This window comes from Quercus robur, chromosome 1, assembly GCF_932294415.1.
Source record: "Quercus robur chromosome 1, dhQueRobu3.1, whole genome shotgun sequence".
NCBI classification, from domain to species: domain Eukaryota; kingdom Viridiplantae; phylum Streptophyta; class Magnoliopsida; order Fagales; family Fagaceae; genus Quercus; species Quercus robur.
Window position 1 is genome coordinate 4,122,248 of NC_065534.1, and position 18,936 is coordinate 4,141,183.

The window sequence follows — 18,936 nt, forward strand, 5'->3', positions numbered from 1 at the left end:
AGTGAGACACGTATGAATACATATGGGGAAGGTTATTACAACCAGTCTTTAGTTTAGTTTGGTTTTGCTTTGAAGATCCTTACTCTCCCTCTGCTATAGTAGAAAGAGTACAAAAAGAAACTGTTTTTTTTTTTTTTTTTTTACTAATAAATTATTTTTTCCTTTTTTTTGGGGTTTAAAATTTTCTATAAAAAAACCAGTGGAGTGGTTACTTGGGGTTTGGGGAACTATTACTTGGGGTTTGGGGAACTATCAAGTAAAAAACGTTTTTCATTGGCTTAAAGGAATTTATTTAAAAAAAAAAATTTCACAAGTTTTTTAATTATTCTCTCCCCACAATCTTTATCATGGGATTCGTAATTAATATTGACCATAAGTGTAATTGAAGTTTAAAATTTAAAGGAATTAATTATATTTATTGTGTTTACACTTCCAAATATTTTTTTGGTAGACATAGAATCACTTTTATATATTTTTCTTTTTGAAGACGAATCCTTATATTTAATTATTAAAAAAAAGTTACTTTTATATATATATAGGAGAAATTGGCCTAAATTTGTGTCACGTGTGATGTGTCCATTTAAAAAAAAATTATATATATATATATATATATTTATTTAGCCTTCTAAGTAAAACTTTATATTCATGTCAAAGTATTATTGAATTAATAAGTGGTGTACTTATACTTGTTATTTATATAATAAATATACGACTTGTCATGAGCAATTTATTTGGAATTTAACATTCAAAACAACAAGCTAAGCACAAATTTAATCAGACACAAAATCAAGAATAAAGCATTATGATTGTGTCTTTAAGTTAATTGCAACAATTCCATTCTTCAGCCTATTTTACATCCTTTTAAATTACAAAGTAAATAACCTAAAGTTACAACACATTTTTCCATGGAATTAGCCATTACTAAATTTCCTAACTTTAAAAACATGCAAAAACAACCTAAGTTGGATGCTAGATTAGCATTCTTTCTCCCCCCCCCCACCACACACACACACACAAAAGCATTTTTAGCTGTAAACATAAATGATATGAATGGCATTCAAACTTCCAAAAGCTACATGTCCTTTTTCAAATGGAGCTTTACTTTATTACTTTATTTAGTTTTTTTATTTATTTATAAATGAATTTATCGATTTCATGATTACATCATTCTCTCCCTAAAATTCTCATCCTACGTATCATTATAGTTATTTTTTTTTTTTTTTTTTGATCGCTACGTATCATTATAGCTAGCCCAGTGAGGAACTCCCTCTTCAATGCACAATTTCAGTTTTGCTTTGTGTAAAAAACCAGGAAGGTCTTGTTCCAATGATGACAATCATATATGTCAAATCCTTTATGTTCTTTCATATTCTTTGCTTGTTCTTGGTAAATACTTTTACCCTTACGTTATCTAATTGAAGCCTTTAAGAAAAAGTAGTCGGTAGTGGAAGATTATAAAAGTGGATCAGAAGAAAAATAAATTTAGATTAAAAATAAAAGTTAATGAACCTTGACCAAAAAAAAAAAAAAAAAAAAAAAGTAAAAGTAAAATTCTTATAGCCTCTGTGGCATTTGATAGAGATATATGAAACAAACTTGACTTAAAAGATTTTGCCTTAAAAACAAGATAAAATATTCACAATTTGGAAGATGACAGAATTGCTAGTCTTGAATTTGTTTTATGTATTAATGTGCTCAGAGTCTTAAAGCACCAGCTATTCCACCGAAATTTAGTACACGATTTTGTATTTTTCTCTCATTTTTCTTTGTTGAGAAACAAGGGAAAAGAACCTCTTACCAACAAACATTTTCAATGCAAAATCAATACTCCTATCTTTTTCAGTTTTTCTTCTTACCTTTTATATCCTTCTTACATTTTTTTTTTCTTCTCTTTCTAACTTTGCCATCTGTCCTACCAAATTTTTGAAGGAAAGAGCAAAATTTGCTTTTTCTCACATGAGCTTCAATTAACTATGTTAAAATGCTCAATGAAACTCACCTCGTAAGCATCTAAGTGGGGGACCTAACCTAAATCACTCGCTTTGGTATGTAACTTCACAGATTGCATAACCAAAGTTTAGCTGTCTTGTGCTCTGAAAGGTCATCCCAGCCTGTTAAAGATTGTGCTACGTGATAATTAAGTTCATAAGCTTTTCTATAAGTTATGATAAATAACCGATTGTCTCATAAGTTTAATTTGTTAAGAAATTATGAATTTTGATAGGCCAAGAATGTATTGACCCCTTAGGTAAATTAACAAATTTATTAGCCAAGTGAATTAATTAAGTCAATTTAACATACAATACGCGTGGTAGTACAAACAAATCACCAAATAACTAAATGCAGCGGAAATTAAATTTGACATGGGTGATTTGTTTACGAATAGGGAAAACCACCGAGACAAAATCTCACCAGGTGAATTTAAGGTCACAATTTCCAGTACCTTATACCAACCTACAGTTGAACCCTTATCCCAATACACAATTAGACTTGTAATGTAGTGACAATCTCTCCTTTCAATACACGGCTCCCAGTACGTGACTAATCAATCGATGCACGAATCTCAGTACGTGACTAACACACCAACTTGAAAAAGATGTTGGCTGTAAAGTTCTTCAGTTCATTTTACATGATGAAGATCAAGAACCTCCCTGTTCACAAAACCCTATGACGTACAAACACAGCAGCTTCTTCAAGAGAAATATGAATTAGGACAAATTGTCTCCGGTCATAATTTGAGTGAATAACTACTTTGCATCAAGTTGCATCACCTTAAACAGCCCTTAAAATAATCCTTATATATGTCTAGGGTTGTGAGAAAAGAAATCCTACACAAATAGTTTGGATATGCATGAAAAACAAATCTAAAAATCTTAATTTCGTAATTTTCAATAGATACATCTGTCGAGCTTTAATGAACAGCACTTCTTTACTTGATTCTTGGATAGATTTACATGGCTTCAATACTTGGACTCGAACACTTGTTCCTTGAAGTATTAAACACATCTTAGATCTACCCAATTACAAGTAAAGTATGTTTTGTTAAAGGATTAGCTAATTCTAAATAACATATGTTCATAACAAGTTCCACGTATGTCCTAACAAATTTAATCATTTTATCATAATTTTAACAAGGTGTAGCTGTTCTAGTTGATTGATGTAGAATATTGCTTGAATTAAGAGTTCGACTCCTTGTTGGATTTGGATAAGAAATGAATTTTATTCTTTTTGGGTTACTGTTGTTTGAAGTCATCAAACTCTACTATAAGTTTTGTCTACTACTTGATTTTGAATTCTATTTGGAATATGAGTGATTCTTCTTTGTGCATGGAAAAGAAGTCTAGTCTTTCTTGGTTTTGAATATGCTAACCGACTCAAATCTCCTATATAAGCATAGCGTTGCTACAGAAAATTGATAGGTGGGTGTGAGAAAAAAGAGACTTTCTCTTGTTTGGTTCTTTGATATTTGTGGGTTACAATCTGGAATAGTGAGAAAGGTTTGTTGTTGCTTGGTTTGGTTTTGGTTTTGGAGTTTGATGATTTGCGCTTTGCTCTCTTTTGGCATGTTGCAACTTTTGAATTTGATTTGTGACTCTCTCTTTGATTTGTACGCAATTCGTTTTTGGTATTTGTGAACATTTAGATCTTTGGTTTGTATTTGGTTTTTTGGTTTTATATTTGTGAGAAATGGCTATTTGAGTGTATTTTAGGATTTGGGTTTGTGAGAGTTCCTCTATACTAATTTATATTATCCTAAATTTGTTATAGTAAAATTTGTTCATCATCACCCAAAATGTAAGCTATTGTCAAGTTACGTAAATCTTGGAGTTGTGTCTATTTTCTTTTGGATTAATTTTCTTCATTCTTATTATTAGTTTGAATATCTTTTTCAAATTTAAAATATTTTCACAATTAATTTTGGTAATATAAGCTTCCTTTCTTTTACAACAAATGATTGCCGACATTACATGTTAACTGGACATTTAACAGAACTTAAAAGAAAGATAAAAGCAAACAAAATGCTGGGATTGTCTCTTTGAGTTGTCTTTCATAGTTTCTTGTCTGCATGTTTTTATTTGCTCAAAAGAAACAGAATCTAGGAGACGTCTTTTCAACTGATCTGTCTGATAGATAAGAAACTAATTAATGAAAGATTATCTTTTCCCCATACGTTTTCCTGATGACTTAAACAAATTCAAACATATGAATTAACGTATAAAAATTGCTTTTTTTTTTTTTTTTTGGTAAACATATAAAAATAGCTTATGCTTATCCTAAAACCTTGCCATTTGAAAACCGTACCACAATGATCTAATTATATAAGTTGGGACTACCGATTATTTGGTCAATCAGTGATTGATGAAAGAGATTGTATGAGGAAGTAACAAAAACAAATTAGAAACTACAAGGTTTAACTAAGGCAGGCCACTTTGGCATGATAGCAAAGCTTACCAAAATATAGTCATACTAATACACATTTCCATGTGGCTCAATAATCAATATTATTGATTACACAATTGTCCTCTTTCTCCAAAGTCTTTGCCAATCTAAAAATATGACTTTCCCAGAACATACAAAATTCAGTAAGTAGGGAGGGTCAATTAATTAGTACGTATTCCCAGACGTGCTTCTTTCTCTTTTCAAATTTTTTTAATGAACATTTGGAGTGCCTAAGGGCACCTACCACAACCAATTTTCCATAACCTCTTCAATTTAAACTCTTATAGAGTGCCTATGGGCCCTGCATTTGTGTAGCAGCCTGACATTTTATACCATTCTCATAAATCAGGGGGCAATGCACAACCTTTTGAAATTAAGTGGCACAAAAACCATATGATCTATCCAACTGAATTAACCAAGTCTGTACACAATTGATTTAATGGTCAAACGCATTTTTTGTTTACCAAATATGGCTGCACGTCTCTTCTCCCATTTCAACTTTGCACAAGTTTGAAACTAGAGAAACACACAGTGGAATTTTTGGTGCTTATACATATAGGGTTGATTAGTAGTCTTTTATTTTGAGTAGTCATGCTGTTAACCATGTGTGCGCGTGACTAGGGGAGGTGAGAAGCATTTTCAGCTCATCTACTATCACCTACTATCACCTACCTTTGTTTCTCTAGATTGCTGGTGCCGTCTTTTTTTTCTTTTTTTTTTTCAGACTGTCCTTTTCTTTTTGTCCATTACCTAGACACTATTGCATTCATGATTCAATAACGGCCACAATCAATCTGCATTCTACATTGCTAAGCCTAAAGTTCTGTTGATACAGAGAATTGTCATTTACACATACATACATGAAGTCCAGAAGCATAAAGTACAAGATATTCACAATGATCTCCCTGATTCCATTGCATCCTGGGCAGAGCTTAGATTGCCTACTGCCCCACCATTTTGTCTTCCCGGTTGGTTCACAACCTGAATCCCTTGGGCCTGCACATCAGGTGCAGTCATATTATTGGACGTGTTTGTATTGCAACGTGACTCCTCCATAGCTTTAAAATATGCATATGGGCCCCATCCTGAAACCAGAAGATTAAATTAATAAAGGAAGCTCAAAGCAGTGAAAAAAGAAGATTCAATTAAAATGGAAAATGATGTGCAGGAAAAGAAATTAATCATGCGAATCGTTTCAGGTTACCACCAATAAAATGAGTAGCTAGAGTGACTTGATTTTCTCATTCCTACTTCCTTTTCTAAGATCCCAACAACTTCTCATTGAAGCATTTGAAACACAAAAGAATTACTCTAAAAGAAAATTAAAGTTTATCATATTACGGTATTGGATTAATATAGATGCTAGATTTCAAACTTTCAGATCTTTTTGCAACTCCATGGCAATCAGTGGAGCATAGGCATACCCAATTGCAGTTCTAACTCCTAAGATATAACATTTCTTATATCCAGGCTGCAATAGTTTCCAGATATTCATTCCTCACTAATTATCTCCACATAATATTTGCAAAAATTTTCCTTTACTCTGGGGTTCTCTATTTTTTGACATTTTTATCCACAATAATCTTGAATCCCATAGCCAACCATAACTAATTTGTTGAGAGTCCATAGCAGACCCCAAATTTTTGGGACTAAGACTTTGTTGTTGTTGTTGTTGTTTCACAATAATCTTAAATCCCAAGCAATTTGAGTTCATATTAATCTATATTTAATCTTTGTCACGACAAACAATTCCAAAATTTCAACAAATGAAAAGGATAGATATTCACTCATTGACAAATTCACTCCCACATGTGAACTAAACAAGGAAACAAAATAAGATGAATAGGTAGCATTGTTAGATAGCTGTCTTCAAAACAATAATCATTTTCCCCAAAGAAAAATGAAGAAGAGAAGAAATGAATGAACAAATCAATTTTTTAGCAGAATAAATGACAGTCTTCAAGGCCAGAGGGTAACACATTAAAACTTGAATGGGCCATAACTAATAACTTAACTGATTTCATTTTTTCAATATATATATATATATATATAAATTAAAAAAAAAAAAAAACTAAGCTTCCACATTTGGAATTAGCCAAAGCCTATTTGGAAAGGCAGAATCAAAACCATTAAGAATGAATATACTTATCACTAATTTTTGTGAAGTAATTCAGTATTCCTGAACCACATAAAGCATGAATGAGTCCATTTTATTTTGGACGGCACTTGAGGTGATTGCATCCTTTTTTGTAAACATTTATAAAAGAAACATGGGGTTTTACAACTCCTGGAATGTGCAAAAAGTTGGTTTTTTAGCTGAATAAGTCAATTCATATTGTGACAATATAGCAAAAGAGGGTCAAACTTGATTGCAACCAAAGTGCTGAAACCTTCATCATATATATATATATATATATATATATTCTTTTTTTTTTGGGTTCAATTTAGTATGAAGCAGAGACATGTTTTAAAAGTGATTAAACACATATTTGATAATATGTATGTAATGTAATGTTACAATAAAATTTCTTCTAGTGTTTTGAGACATATGCAACAATAGTACTTCTTGGAAGAACAAAAGAAAAGAAAATGGATACCATCGTCATCATAAGGGTTTGGGAAGAATTGTCGATAGCAAAATGCTGCCACAACTAGCCCTGCAGGAGATGAACCATGTAAAGCTGCTAAAGCCCTATACCAAAAATGCAATTCCAATTTCACTATCCCTATTAGTTATCATAAAAAACCATACCTAGCAAACCTCCAGCAAACACATCTTGCCAATGGTGCCAGTAGTCAATAACTCGTGAGACACCAATAAGGGACGCGACAAGTAGCGGAAGGAAAATTATACATAGTTTTGCCACATGCCCTCTGCGATCAAATGCTTGAATTTTTCCAGACAAGTAAAATGACAAAAAACCTAAGCCTGCAAAGGCCGCTGCAGACCAAAATCATAAATTATATCAAATATGAAGATTCATACACTGCTTCTTTGGTAAACTGACATGATAGCATTCTTTATGATTAAGTCAGATAAAAAATTGTCTACTTGGTTCTGAATGTAAATATGAAGCAATTAGAAATAAACTTTACAAGCACAATACCATCAAAGGCCTGGTTTGGCAATCATTTTAGGATATTTCCATGTCTTCTTAAACCACCTTGCTTAAATTATTAACTTTTTTAGGTATAATAGATTATGGATTCCGTATGTTGTTGATGTGTAACTTTATCCATATCAATTCAACAAAAATATTAAAATCTGTAGAAGGAAGTGTTGCTTACCTGAAGTGTGACCACTTGGGAAACTCTTGTGCCCTTCCTTTATATCACTAGCTTTACCATGGCAGATTACATTTCCCAATTGATCATAAAACTAACAAAAAAAGAATCCAAACATCAGTAACTAAGTACTAGAGGAGATTGGCATATTATAATAATGAAAGATATTGGACATTCGGGCCAAAAAAATTTTCAAAATGAGAAAAGGTTTCCATAATCGAATTAAAATTAATAGGCAAGAGTTTGGAAGCAACTCTATGTTGTTGAGGAAGACTAATGGAAAAACAGTTAAAATGACATATTCAAATATTTATGTAATGATTCTTATGTCCCACAAAAACAATTGCACAATACTTAGTAGATTAACTATGAATACTCAAATTTGGCAACCTTCGGAATTTTTTTCTTGTTTATTGGGGCATGTAGGTACCTGGAGCTACACCTGATCCTCTCCACCAAATCTAACCAAGGACTGGGATGGGCAAGTTGTTAAACCTCTTAGTTTGACATCAATTGGAAAGCCATCTGATGATATTTAACCAACTCCACCTTAGGTGGTTTTCTTTTTCTCTTTTCCCCATAGGAGAAAGAAAGAAAGAAAAAAAAGGGAGGGGGGAGAATGACCTGAATCTAGTCCTAACAATTGGAGTCTGCTTTGTACAATGCCTTAAAGAGGTTTTACCAAACTCACTTTTGGGGCTGTGTGACATATGATACCAATAAAGGTACAAAAGAGTTTGAATGATTTTGGGAAAACAATTGACATTTAATAGCAACAAAAACACAAAAGAATTTGGAGATAAATGAGACTATACTTCCTTTCCATCAGGAAAGCAACGATAAAAGAAGTCTGGTCGAGGCCGGCCAACTGCATCTTTCATTGCATCCGTAATCACCGCAGTAACCAGCACAGAAAATAAGAGACCTGCTCTTCAACAGAGATGTAAGTTATCATATAACACTTCACAATATATTCCTTTAGCTAAGATTAAGAATAAAATACACTAAAGAAATTGTTCTGGTTGAATAATGACCATCATACCAAGAGTGCTGTGGTGCAAATCATACACATCTCCCCTACGAATATAGACGAGAAGGAAGATGGCAATAGGCAACAGAATTGCATACATCTGATCATAAAAAAAAAAAAAGGAAAAGAACGTCAAAAAATTATTCATTTTCTTATCCATATCATCTTTAAGGCCAAGATTTCACTTTCTTTACAGTTCTATTGCCCTTTTCCAGATAGCACAGTTTCAATAATTTATAATCCTTGATTTAAGTCCCTACATATTATAAATATCAAATAAACTTAAATCACAAAGCTATTGAAAACAGAACACAATTGACAAAATGTTTTGCAGCAATAGATTAATTTCCTTGTAGAGTACAAACACTGTCTTAATTCCTTATAATAAAATTTACATAACAACATTTGAGAAAATAAATACTTACAGGAACGGACCATCCAGGAACTGTGTTGGCTTTCATAGGATACTTAAGGTCTTCCATCATATCCTTTCCCACAAAGCGGTAAAATGGATGAATGATCATTAGAGTGACTTCTATCATTGCAAGAAACAGCAATATAAGCCAATCATGCTTGTGATTCATAGCAAGAGCAGCGCCATGAGATTTAATAGTGTGTGCCGGTGCCCCAAGCTCAACTTTTCTATATCTGCTCAGCTGTAACATACACAAAATTTGCATTAATGCCAGACCATTGAATACATTTGTTGCTCTAAGATTTTAGAGGGCAAGCACATATTTCATAATTCACCTCATTAAAGAATCTAATATATTCCACTGATGAATGGAAGCTAATTTTTTTTTTTCCCGAACACGAACAATTCTTGAAGAATTAGGACACAAAAATACGACAATTAATTAATTAATATATTTTTACCTATATTTTATCCATTTTAGGCATATTTTATGTTTATTTTAAATTTTCAAAATAAACAATAGCTATCAAAATCTTTTAATATATATAAATATATATATATATATATATAATCAAAGTATTATTTAAATAAGGAAAATGATGTTTTTTCATCCCTACACACTCTGGACACGCATGCAGAGTGTCCTCAACATACTTGAGTTCGACAAAGTGTCTGACACGCCAATAGTTTCAAGGTGTCCGTACTTCTTAGGCTTAAAGCTAAAACTTTTCTACACATTATATATCTTCTGTTTTATTATAGGAACACGAGTAATAACTGCGAAAAGAAAAACTTTGCTCTAGTTGAAGAAGCAGATTACAACATTAGATATTGCATTCTGATTAACAACACAAAAGCCCCCAACATCCCACCACAATTTCCAGACTGATAAAATCATTGAATTCTAAGACATATATAAAATCATTCCCGGTAATTAATTAAAAAGCCTCACTTCTTTAATCATAAACAAAACTCAACCAGTCAAAATTCATAATTCAACATTTAAATTTCAGAACTGAAAATGATAATAGTAATAATAATTCTGTAATTAGATGAGAATCAGAAGAGGATTAAATTAATTAATTATTAAATTAAATATACTCAACGAACCTGAAAGGTATTCCGAACATTCGAGAAGGTAAAGAGCGATCTTATATTTCGCCACGCCATGGACGAAAATAAAGCGGAGAATTAACGCACAAAGTTGTAGTACTTTGGAAGTTCTAACAACAATTTGCAAATGTAAACCAAAAAGATAATGAGAGTCTTAACTCTTATCTTATCATGAAGAGGAAAAAGGTAGTGACAGCAGAGCAATGAGAGTGACTGAGAAAGAGAATGAGAAAGGGACGACACACTGAATTAACATTTTTTTTTTTTCCTTCTCTCTCTAACTTTGCCATCTGTCCTACCAAATTTTTGAAGGAAAGAGCAAAATTGGCTTTTTCTCACATGAGCTTCAATTAACTATGTTAAAATGCTCAATGAAACTCACCTCTTAAGCATCTAGGGGGGGACCTAACCTAAACCACTCGCTTTGGTATGTAACTTCACAGATTGCATAACCAAAGTTTGGCTGTCTTGTGCTCTGAAAGGTCATCCCAGCCTTTTAAAGATTGTGCTGCGTGATGATAATTAAATTCATAAGCTTTTTTATAAGTTATGATAAATTACTGATTCTCTCATAAGTTTAATCCGTTAGGAAATGATGAATTTAATTGTTTTATCATACTTTTAACATGGTGTTGCTATTCTAGTTGATTGATGTAGAATATGGCTTGAATTAGGAGTTCGACTCTTTGTTGAATTTGGATAAGAAATGAATTTTATTCTTTTTGGATTACTGTTGTTTGAAATTATTAAGCTTTATTATAAGTCTTGTCTACCACTTGATTTTGAGTTCTATTTGGAATATGAGTGATTCTCCTTTATGCGTGAAAAAGAAGTCTAATTCTTCTTAGTTTTGAATATGCTAGCTAACTCAAGTCTCCTATATAAGCATAGCGTTGCTACAGAAAATTGATAGGTGGGTGTGAGAAAAAGAGGTTTTCTCTTGTTTGGTTTTTTGATATTTTTGAGTTGTAATTTGGAATGGCGAGAGAGGTTTGTTGTGGCTTGGTTTGGTTTTGGTTCTACAATTTGATAATTTGCGTTTTGCTCTCTTTTGGCATGTTGCAACTTTTGGATTTGATTTGCGACTCTCTCTTTAATTTGTGCGCAATTCGTTTTTGGTATTTGTGAACCTTCAGACCTTTGGTTTGTATTTGGTTTTTTGGTTTTGTATGTGTGAGAAATGGCTATTTGGATGTATTTGGGATTTGGGTTTATGAGAGTTCCTCTACACTAATTTGTATTATCCTAAATTTGTTATAGTAAAATTTGTTCGTCATCACTCATGAGTGTAAGTTATTGTCAAACCACGTAAATCTTAGTGTTTTGTATCTATTTTCTTTTGAATTAATTTTCTCTATTCTTATTATTAGTTTGGAGATTTTTTTCAAGTTTAAAATATTTTTACAATTAATCTTGATAATATGAGCTTCCATACTTTTACAACAAATGATTGCTGACATTACATGTTAATTGGACATTTGACAGAACTTAAAAGAACGATAAAGCAAACAAAATGCTAGGATTGTCTCTTTGAGTTGCCTTTCATAGTTTCTTGTCTGCGTGTGTTTATTTGCTCAAAAGAACAGAATCCAGGAGACGTCTTTTCAACTGATCTGTCTGATAGATAAGAAACTAATTAATGAAAGATTTTCCCCATACGTTTTCCTGATGACTTATACAAATTCAAACATATGAATAAGCTTATGCTTATCCTAAAACCTTGCCATTTGAAAACCGTACCACAATGATCTAATTATGTAAGTTGGGACTACCGACTATTGGTCAATCGGTGATTGATGATAGAGATTGTATGAGGAAGTAACAAAAACAAATTAGAAACTACAAGGTTTAACTAAGGCATGCCACTTTGGCATGATAGCAAAGCTTACCAAAATATAGTCATATTAATACACATTTCCATGTGGCTCAATAATCAATATTATTGATTACACAATTGTCCACTTTCTCCAAAGTCTTTGCCAACCTAAAAATATGAATTTCCCAGAACTTACAAAATTCAGCAAATAGGGGGGGGGTCAATTAATTAGTACGTATTCCCAGACGTGCTTCTTTCTCTTTTCAAATTTTTTTTTTTTTAATAAACATTTGGAGTGCCTAAGGGCACCTACCACAACCAATTTTTCATAACTACTTCAATTTAAACTCTTATCGATTGCCTAAGGGCCCTGCATTTGTGTAGCAGCCTGACATTTTATACTATCCTCATAAATCAGGGGGCAATGCACAACCTGTTGAAATTAAGTGGCACAAAAACCATATGATCTATCCAACTGAATTAACCAAGTCTGTACACAATTGATTTAATGGTCAAACGTATTTTTTGTTTACCAAATATGGCTGCGCGTCTCTTCTCCCATTTCAACTTTGCACGAGTTTGAAACTAGAGAAACACACAGTGGAATTTTCGGTGCTTATACATATAAGGTTGATTAGTAGTGTGTCTTTTATTTTGAGTAGTCATGCTGTTAACCATGTGTGTGCGTGACTAGGGGAGGTGAGAAGCATTTTCAGCTCATCTACTATCACCTACCTTTGTTTCTCTAGATTGCTGGTGCCGTCTTTTTTTACTTTTTTTTTCAGACTGTCCTTTTCTTTTTGTCCATTCCCTAGACACTGTTGCATTCATGATTCAATAAAGGCCACAATCAAACTGCATTCTACATTGCTAAGCCTAAAGTTCTGTTGATAAAGAGAATTGTCATTTACACATACATACATGAAGTCCAGAAGCATAAGGTACAAAATATTCACAATGATCTCCCTGATTCCATTGCATCCTGGGCAGAGCTTAGATTGCCTACTGCCCCACCATTTTGTCTTCCCGGTTGGTTCACAACCTGAATCCCTTGGGCCTGCACATCAGGTGCAGTCATATTATTGGACGTGTTTGTATTGCAACGTGACTCCTCCATAGCTTTAAAATATGCATAAGGGCCCCATCCTGAAACCAGAAGATTAAATTAATAAAGGAAGCTCATAGCAGTGAAAAAAGAAGATTCAATTAAAATGGAAAATGATGTGCAGGAAAAGAAATTAATCATGCGAATCGTTTCAGGTTACCACCAATAAAATGAGTAGCTAGAGTGACTTGATTTTCTCATTCTTACTTCCTTTTCTAAGATCCCAACAACTTCTCATTGAAGCATTTGAAACACAAAAGAATTACTCTAAAAGAAAATTAAAGTTTATCATATTACAGTATTGGATTAATACAGCTGCTACATTTCAAACTTTCAGATCTTTTTGCAACTCCATGGCAATCAGTGGAGCATAGGCATACCCAGTTGCAGTTCTAACTTCTAAGATATAACATTTCTTATATCCAGGCTGCAATAGTTTCCAGATATTCATTCCTCACTAATTATCTCCACATAATATTTGCAAAAATTTTCCTTTACTCTGGGGTTCTCTATTTTTTGACATTTTTATCCATAATAATCTTGAATCCCATAGCCAACCCTAACTAATTTGTTGAGAGTCCATAGCAGACCCCAAATTTTTGGGACTAAGACTTTGTTGTTGTTGTTGTTGTTTCACAATAATCTTAAATCCCAAGCAATTTGAGTTCATATTAATCTATATTTAATCTTTGTCACGACAAACAATTCCAAAATTTCAACAAATGAAAAGGATAGATATTCACTCATTGACAAATTCACTCCCACATGTGAACTAAACAAGGAAACAAAAATAAGATGAATAGGTAGCATTGTTAGATAGCTGTCTTCAAAACAATAATCATTTTCCCCAAAGAAAAATGAAGAAGAGAAGAAATGAATGAATAAATCAATTTTTTAGCAGAATAAATGACAGTCTTCAAGGCCAGAGGGTAACACATTAAAACTTGAATGGGCCATAACTAATAACTTAACTGATTTCATTTTTTCAATAAAAAAAAAAAAAAAAAAAAAAAAAAACTAAGCTTCCACATTTGGAATTAGCCAAAGCCTATTTGAAAAGGAAGACTCAAAACCATTAAGAATGAATATACTTATCACTAATTTTTGTGAAGTGATTCAGTATTCCTGAACCACCTAAAGCACGAATGAGTCCATTTTATTTTGGATGACACTTGAGGTGACTGCATCGTTTTTTGTAAACATTTATAAAAGAAACATGGGGTTTTACAACTCTTGGAATGTGCAAAAAGTTGGCTTTTTTTAGCTGAATAAGTCAATTCATATTGCAACAATATAGCAAAAGAGGGTCCATCTTGATTGCAACCAAAGTGCTGAAACCTACATCATATATATATATATATATATATATTGGTTCAATTTATTATGAAGTGGAGACATGTTTTGAAACTGATTAAACACATATTTGATAATATGTATGTAATGTAATGTTACAATAAAATTTCTTCTAGTGTTTTGAGACATATGCAACAATAGTACTTATTGAAAGAACAAAAGAAAATAAAATGGATACCATCGTCATCATAAGGGTTTGGGAAGAATTGTCGATAGCAAAATGCTGCCACAATTAGCCCTGCAAGAGATGAACCATGTAAAGCTGCTAAAGCCCTATACCAAAAATGCAATTCCAATTTCATTTTCCCCATTAGTTATAATAAAAAAGCATACCTAGCAAACCTCCAGCAAACACATCTTGCCAATGGTGCCAGTAGTCATTAACTCGTGAGACACCAATAAGGGATGCGACAAGTAGCGGAAGGAAAATTATACATAGTTTTGCCACATGCCCTTTGCGATCAAATGCTTGAATTTTTCCAGACAAGTAAAATGACAAAAAACCTAAGCCTGCAAAGGACCCTGCAGACCAAAATCATAAATTATATCAAATGTGAAGATTCATACACTGCTTCTTTGGTAAACTGACATGATAGCATTCTTTATGATTAAGTCTTATAAAAAATTGTCTACTTGGTTCTGAATGTAAATATGAAGCAATTAGAAGTAAACTTTACAAGCACAATACCATCAAAGGCCTGGTTTGCAATTATTTTAGGATACTTCCATGTCTTCTTAAATCACCTTGCTTAAATTATTAACTTTTTTAAGTATAATAGATTATGGATTCCGTATGTTGTTGATGTGTAACTTTATCCATATCAATTCAACAAAAATATTAAAATCTGTAGAAGGAAGTGTTGCTTACATGAAGTGTGACCACTTGGGAAACTCTTGTGCCCTTCCTTTATATCACTAGCTTTACCATGGCAGATTACATTTCCCAATTGATCATAAAACTAACAAAAAAATAATCCAAACATCAGTAACTACGTACTAGAGGAGATTGGCATATTATAATAATGAAAGATATTGGACATTCAGGCCAAAAAAATTTATAAGAAAAGGTTTCCATAATTGAATTAAAATTAATAGGCAAGAGTTTGGAAGCAACTCTATGTTGTTGAGGAAGACTAATGGAAAAACAGTTAAAATGACATATTCAAATATTTATGTAATGATTCTTATGTCCCACAAAAACAATTGCACAATACTTAGTAGATTAACTACAAATACTCAAATTTGGCAACATTTGGAATTTTTTTCTTGTTTAATGGGGCATGTAGGTACCTGGAGCTACACCTGATCCTCTCCACCAAATCTAACCAAGGACTGGGATGGGCAAGTTGTTAAACCTCTTAGTTTGACATCAATTGGAAAGAAAGAAAGAAAAAAAAAGGAAGGGGGGAGAATGACCTGAATCTAGTCCTAACAATTGGAGTCTGCTTTGTACAATTCCTTAAAGAGGTTTTACCAAACTTACTTTTTGGGCTGTGTGACATATGATACCAATAAAGGTACAAAAGAGTTTGAATGATTTTGGGAAAACAATTGACATTTAATAACAACAAAAACACAAAAGAATTTGGAGATAAATGAGACCATACTTCCTTTCCATCAGGAAAGCAACGATAAAAGAAGTCTGGTCGAGGCCGGCCAACTGCATCTTTTATTGCATCCGTAATCACCGCAGTAACCAGCACAGAAAATAAGAGACCTGCTCTTCAACAGAGATGTAAGTTATCATATAACACTTCACAATATATTCCTTTAGCTAAGATTAAGAATAAAATACACTAAAGAAATTGTTCTGGTTGAATAATGACTATCATACCAAGAGTGCTGTGGTGCAAATCATACACATCTCCCCTACGAATATAGACGAGAAGGAAGATGACAATAGGCAACAGAACTGCATACATCTGATCATAAAAAAAAAGGAAAAGAACATTAAAATTATTCATTTTCTTATCCATATCATCTTTAAGGCCAAAATTTCACTTTCTTTACAGTTCTATTGTCCTTTTCCAGATAGCACAGTTTCAATAATTTATAATCCTTGACTTAAGTCCCTACATATTATAAATATCAAATAAACTTAAATCACAAAGCTATTGAAAACAGAACACAATTGACAAAGTGTTTTGCAGCAATAGATTAATTTCCTTGTTGAGTACAAACGCTGTCTTAGTTCCTTATAATAAAATTTACATAACAACATTTGAGAAAATAAATACTTACAGGAACGGACCATACAGGAACTGTGTTGTCTTTCATAGGATACTTAAGGTCTTCCATCATATCCTTTCCCACAAAGCGGCGAAATGGATGAGTGACAATTAGAGTGACTTCTATCATTGCAAGAAACAGCAATATAAGCCAATCATGCTTGTGATTCATAGCAAGAGCAGCGCCATGAGATTTAATAGTGTGTGCCGGTGCCCCAAGCTCAACTTTTCTATATCTGCTCAGCTGTAACATACACAAAATTTGCATTAATGCCAGACCATTGAATACATTTGTTGCTCTAAGATTTTAGAGGGCAAGCACATATTTCATAATTCACCTCATTAAAGAATCTAATATATTCCACTGATGAATGGAAGCTAAAATTTTTTTTTCTTGAACACGAACAATTCTTGAAGAATTAGGACACAAAAATACGACAATTAATTAATTAATATATTTTTACCTATATTTTATGCATTTTAGGCATATTTTATGTTTATTTTAAATTTTCAAAATAAGCAATAGCTATCAAAATCTTTTAATATATATATATATATATAATCAAAGTATTATTTAAATAAGGAAAATGATGTTTTTTCATCCCTACACACTCTGGACACGCATGCAGAGTGTCCTCAACATACTTGAATTCGACAAAGTGTCTGACACGCCAATAGTTTCAAGGTGTCCGTACTTCTTAGGCTAAAAGCTAAAACTTTTCTACACATTATATTTTCTGTTTTATAGGAACACGAGTAATAACTGCGAAAAGAAAAACTTTGCTCTAGTTGAAGAAGCAGATTACAACATTAGATATTGCATTCTGATTAACAACACAAAAGCCCCCAACATCCCACCACAATTTCCAGACTGATAAAATCATTGAATTCTAAGACATATATAAAATCAGTCCCGGAAATTAATTAAAAAGCCTCACTTCTCTAATCATAAACAAAACTCAACCAGTCAAAATTCATAATTCAACATTTAATTTTCAGAACTGAAAATAATAATAATAATAATAATAATAATTCTGTAATTAGATGAGAATCAGAAGAGGATTAAATTAATTATTAAATTAAATATAGTCAACGAACCTGAAAGGAATTCCGAACATTCGAGAAGGTAAAGAGCGATCTTATATTTCGCCACGCCATGGACGAATATAAAACGGAGAATTAACGCACAAAGTTGTAGTACTTTGGAAGTTCTAACAACAATTTGCAAATGTAAACCAAAAAGATAATGAGAGACTTATCTTATCATGAAGTGGAAAAAGGTAGTGACTGCAGAGCAATGAGAGTGAGTGAGAAAGAGAATGAGACAGTGACGACACACTGAATTAACAGTGGAAAAGGAAGTATAATTATTTTTACCTGTGGGAAAATAAGATTTGGATTCTCAGGGAAAATAATTGCACTTGAGAATTGGATTTGATATGATATGATGGGACCCCATTAGGCAGGCAATTACTCTCAAAAATGAAAAATCTTTCTTCTCTCTAATTATTCAGTTTTTAGAGAGAGAGAGAGAATTGGGAAAGTTTTGAAATAAGAGGATTTGCCGCCGGGCGGTTACTGTATTGGAACACCGTTTAGTTTTAAGTGTTAACGATCAAGTGTGAATCAAGTAAAGAACTTAAAAAAAAAAAAAAATTTAAAAAAAATAAAAAGAAAAAGGATAAGGTATTTTATTATATTATTTTTTTTGGTTGGTAGAAAAATTTGAACGGTCAGGATTATGTCTGGACTTTGATGACCACTACCGTCCAATATGTTGACTTACTTTTCAGCGACAAATGGTGGCGTTTGTGGCCTACACAAAGGAAACCAATAAATGAGGCTTTACTTCTTTAGGCCCCGTGGGTCGGGCTATGGTTAAAGTCTTTAGTCGAATGGTCCAAATCGATATTGATGGGTTACTTAAAATTTCAATTTTCAAACCGCCACCGTCCCACCATTCTCTATAATCACTGGATTAATCGATAAATATAAGCCGTTTTTACTTAGTGGGTTGACAAAATATATTTGCTTGCATTGAACTTCTCTAATTAGGTCATAAAATAAAGATAGAACATTTTGTTTTTAGTAGATTTTTTCTTTAATTGGTATTTTTTTCAAATAGCCTTTTGTTTTCGCTCAAAGAATAAA

General features: G+C 32.5%; 1 protein-coding gene across 9 annotated transcripts; it reads right to left on the minus strand.

The window, feature by feature from the left end:
* Positions 1–5,212: 5,212 nt before the first annotated feature.
* On the minus strand, positions 5,213–18,399 carry LOC126716885 (putative lipid phosphate phosphatase 3, chloroplastic). 9 transcript variants are annotated; one of them, XM_050417934.1, is made up of 10 exons: positions 18,163–18,391; positions 17,884–18,072; positions 16,799–17,029; positions 16,392–16,479; positions 16,165–16,274; positions 15,426–15,516; positions 14,891–15,079; positions 14,736–14,795; positions 13,041–13,245; positions 5,213–5,320 (listed from the first exon to the last, which is right to left on the minus strand). In XM_050417934.1, the coding sequence occupies exons 2-9, from the start codon at positions 17,941–17,943 to the stop codon at positions 13,052–13,054; spliced, it is 1,023 nt and encodes a 340-aa protein (XP_050273891.1). In that variant the 5' UTR covers positions 17,944–18,072; positions 18,163–18,391; the 3' UTR covers positions 5,213–5,320; positions 13,041–13,051. The 9 variants fall into 9 exon arrangements, with proteins under 9 accessions (XP_050273891.1, XP_050273917.1, XP_050273912.1 ...); XM_050417960.1 differs by lacking the exons at positions 13,041–13,245; positions 14,736–14,795; positions 14,891–15,079; ... (3 more) ...; positions 16,799–17,029; positions 17,884–18,072 and adding exons at positions 7,038–7,097; positions 7,193–7,381; positions 7,729–7,819; ... (2 more) ...; positions 9,181–9,411; positions 10,281–10,393 and having other exon boundaries at positions 5,213–5,525; positions 18,163–18,399; XM_050417955.1 differs by lacking the exons at positions 13,041–13,245; positions 14,736–14,795; positions 14,891–15,079; ... (2 more) ...; positions 16,392–16,479; positions 16,799–17,029 and adding exons at positions 7,038–7,097; positions 7,193–7,381; positions 7,729–7,819; ... (1 more) ...; positions 8,768–8,855; positions 9,181–9,411 and having other exon boundaries at positions 5,213–5,525; positions 17,884–17,996; positions 18,163–18,398.
* Between the last annotated feature and the right edge of the window lie 537 nt (positions 18,400–18,936).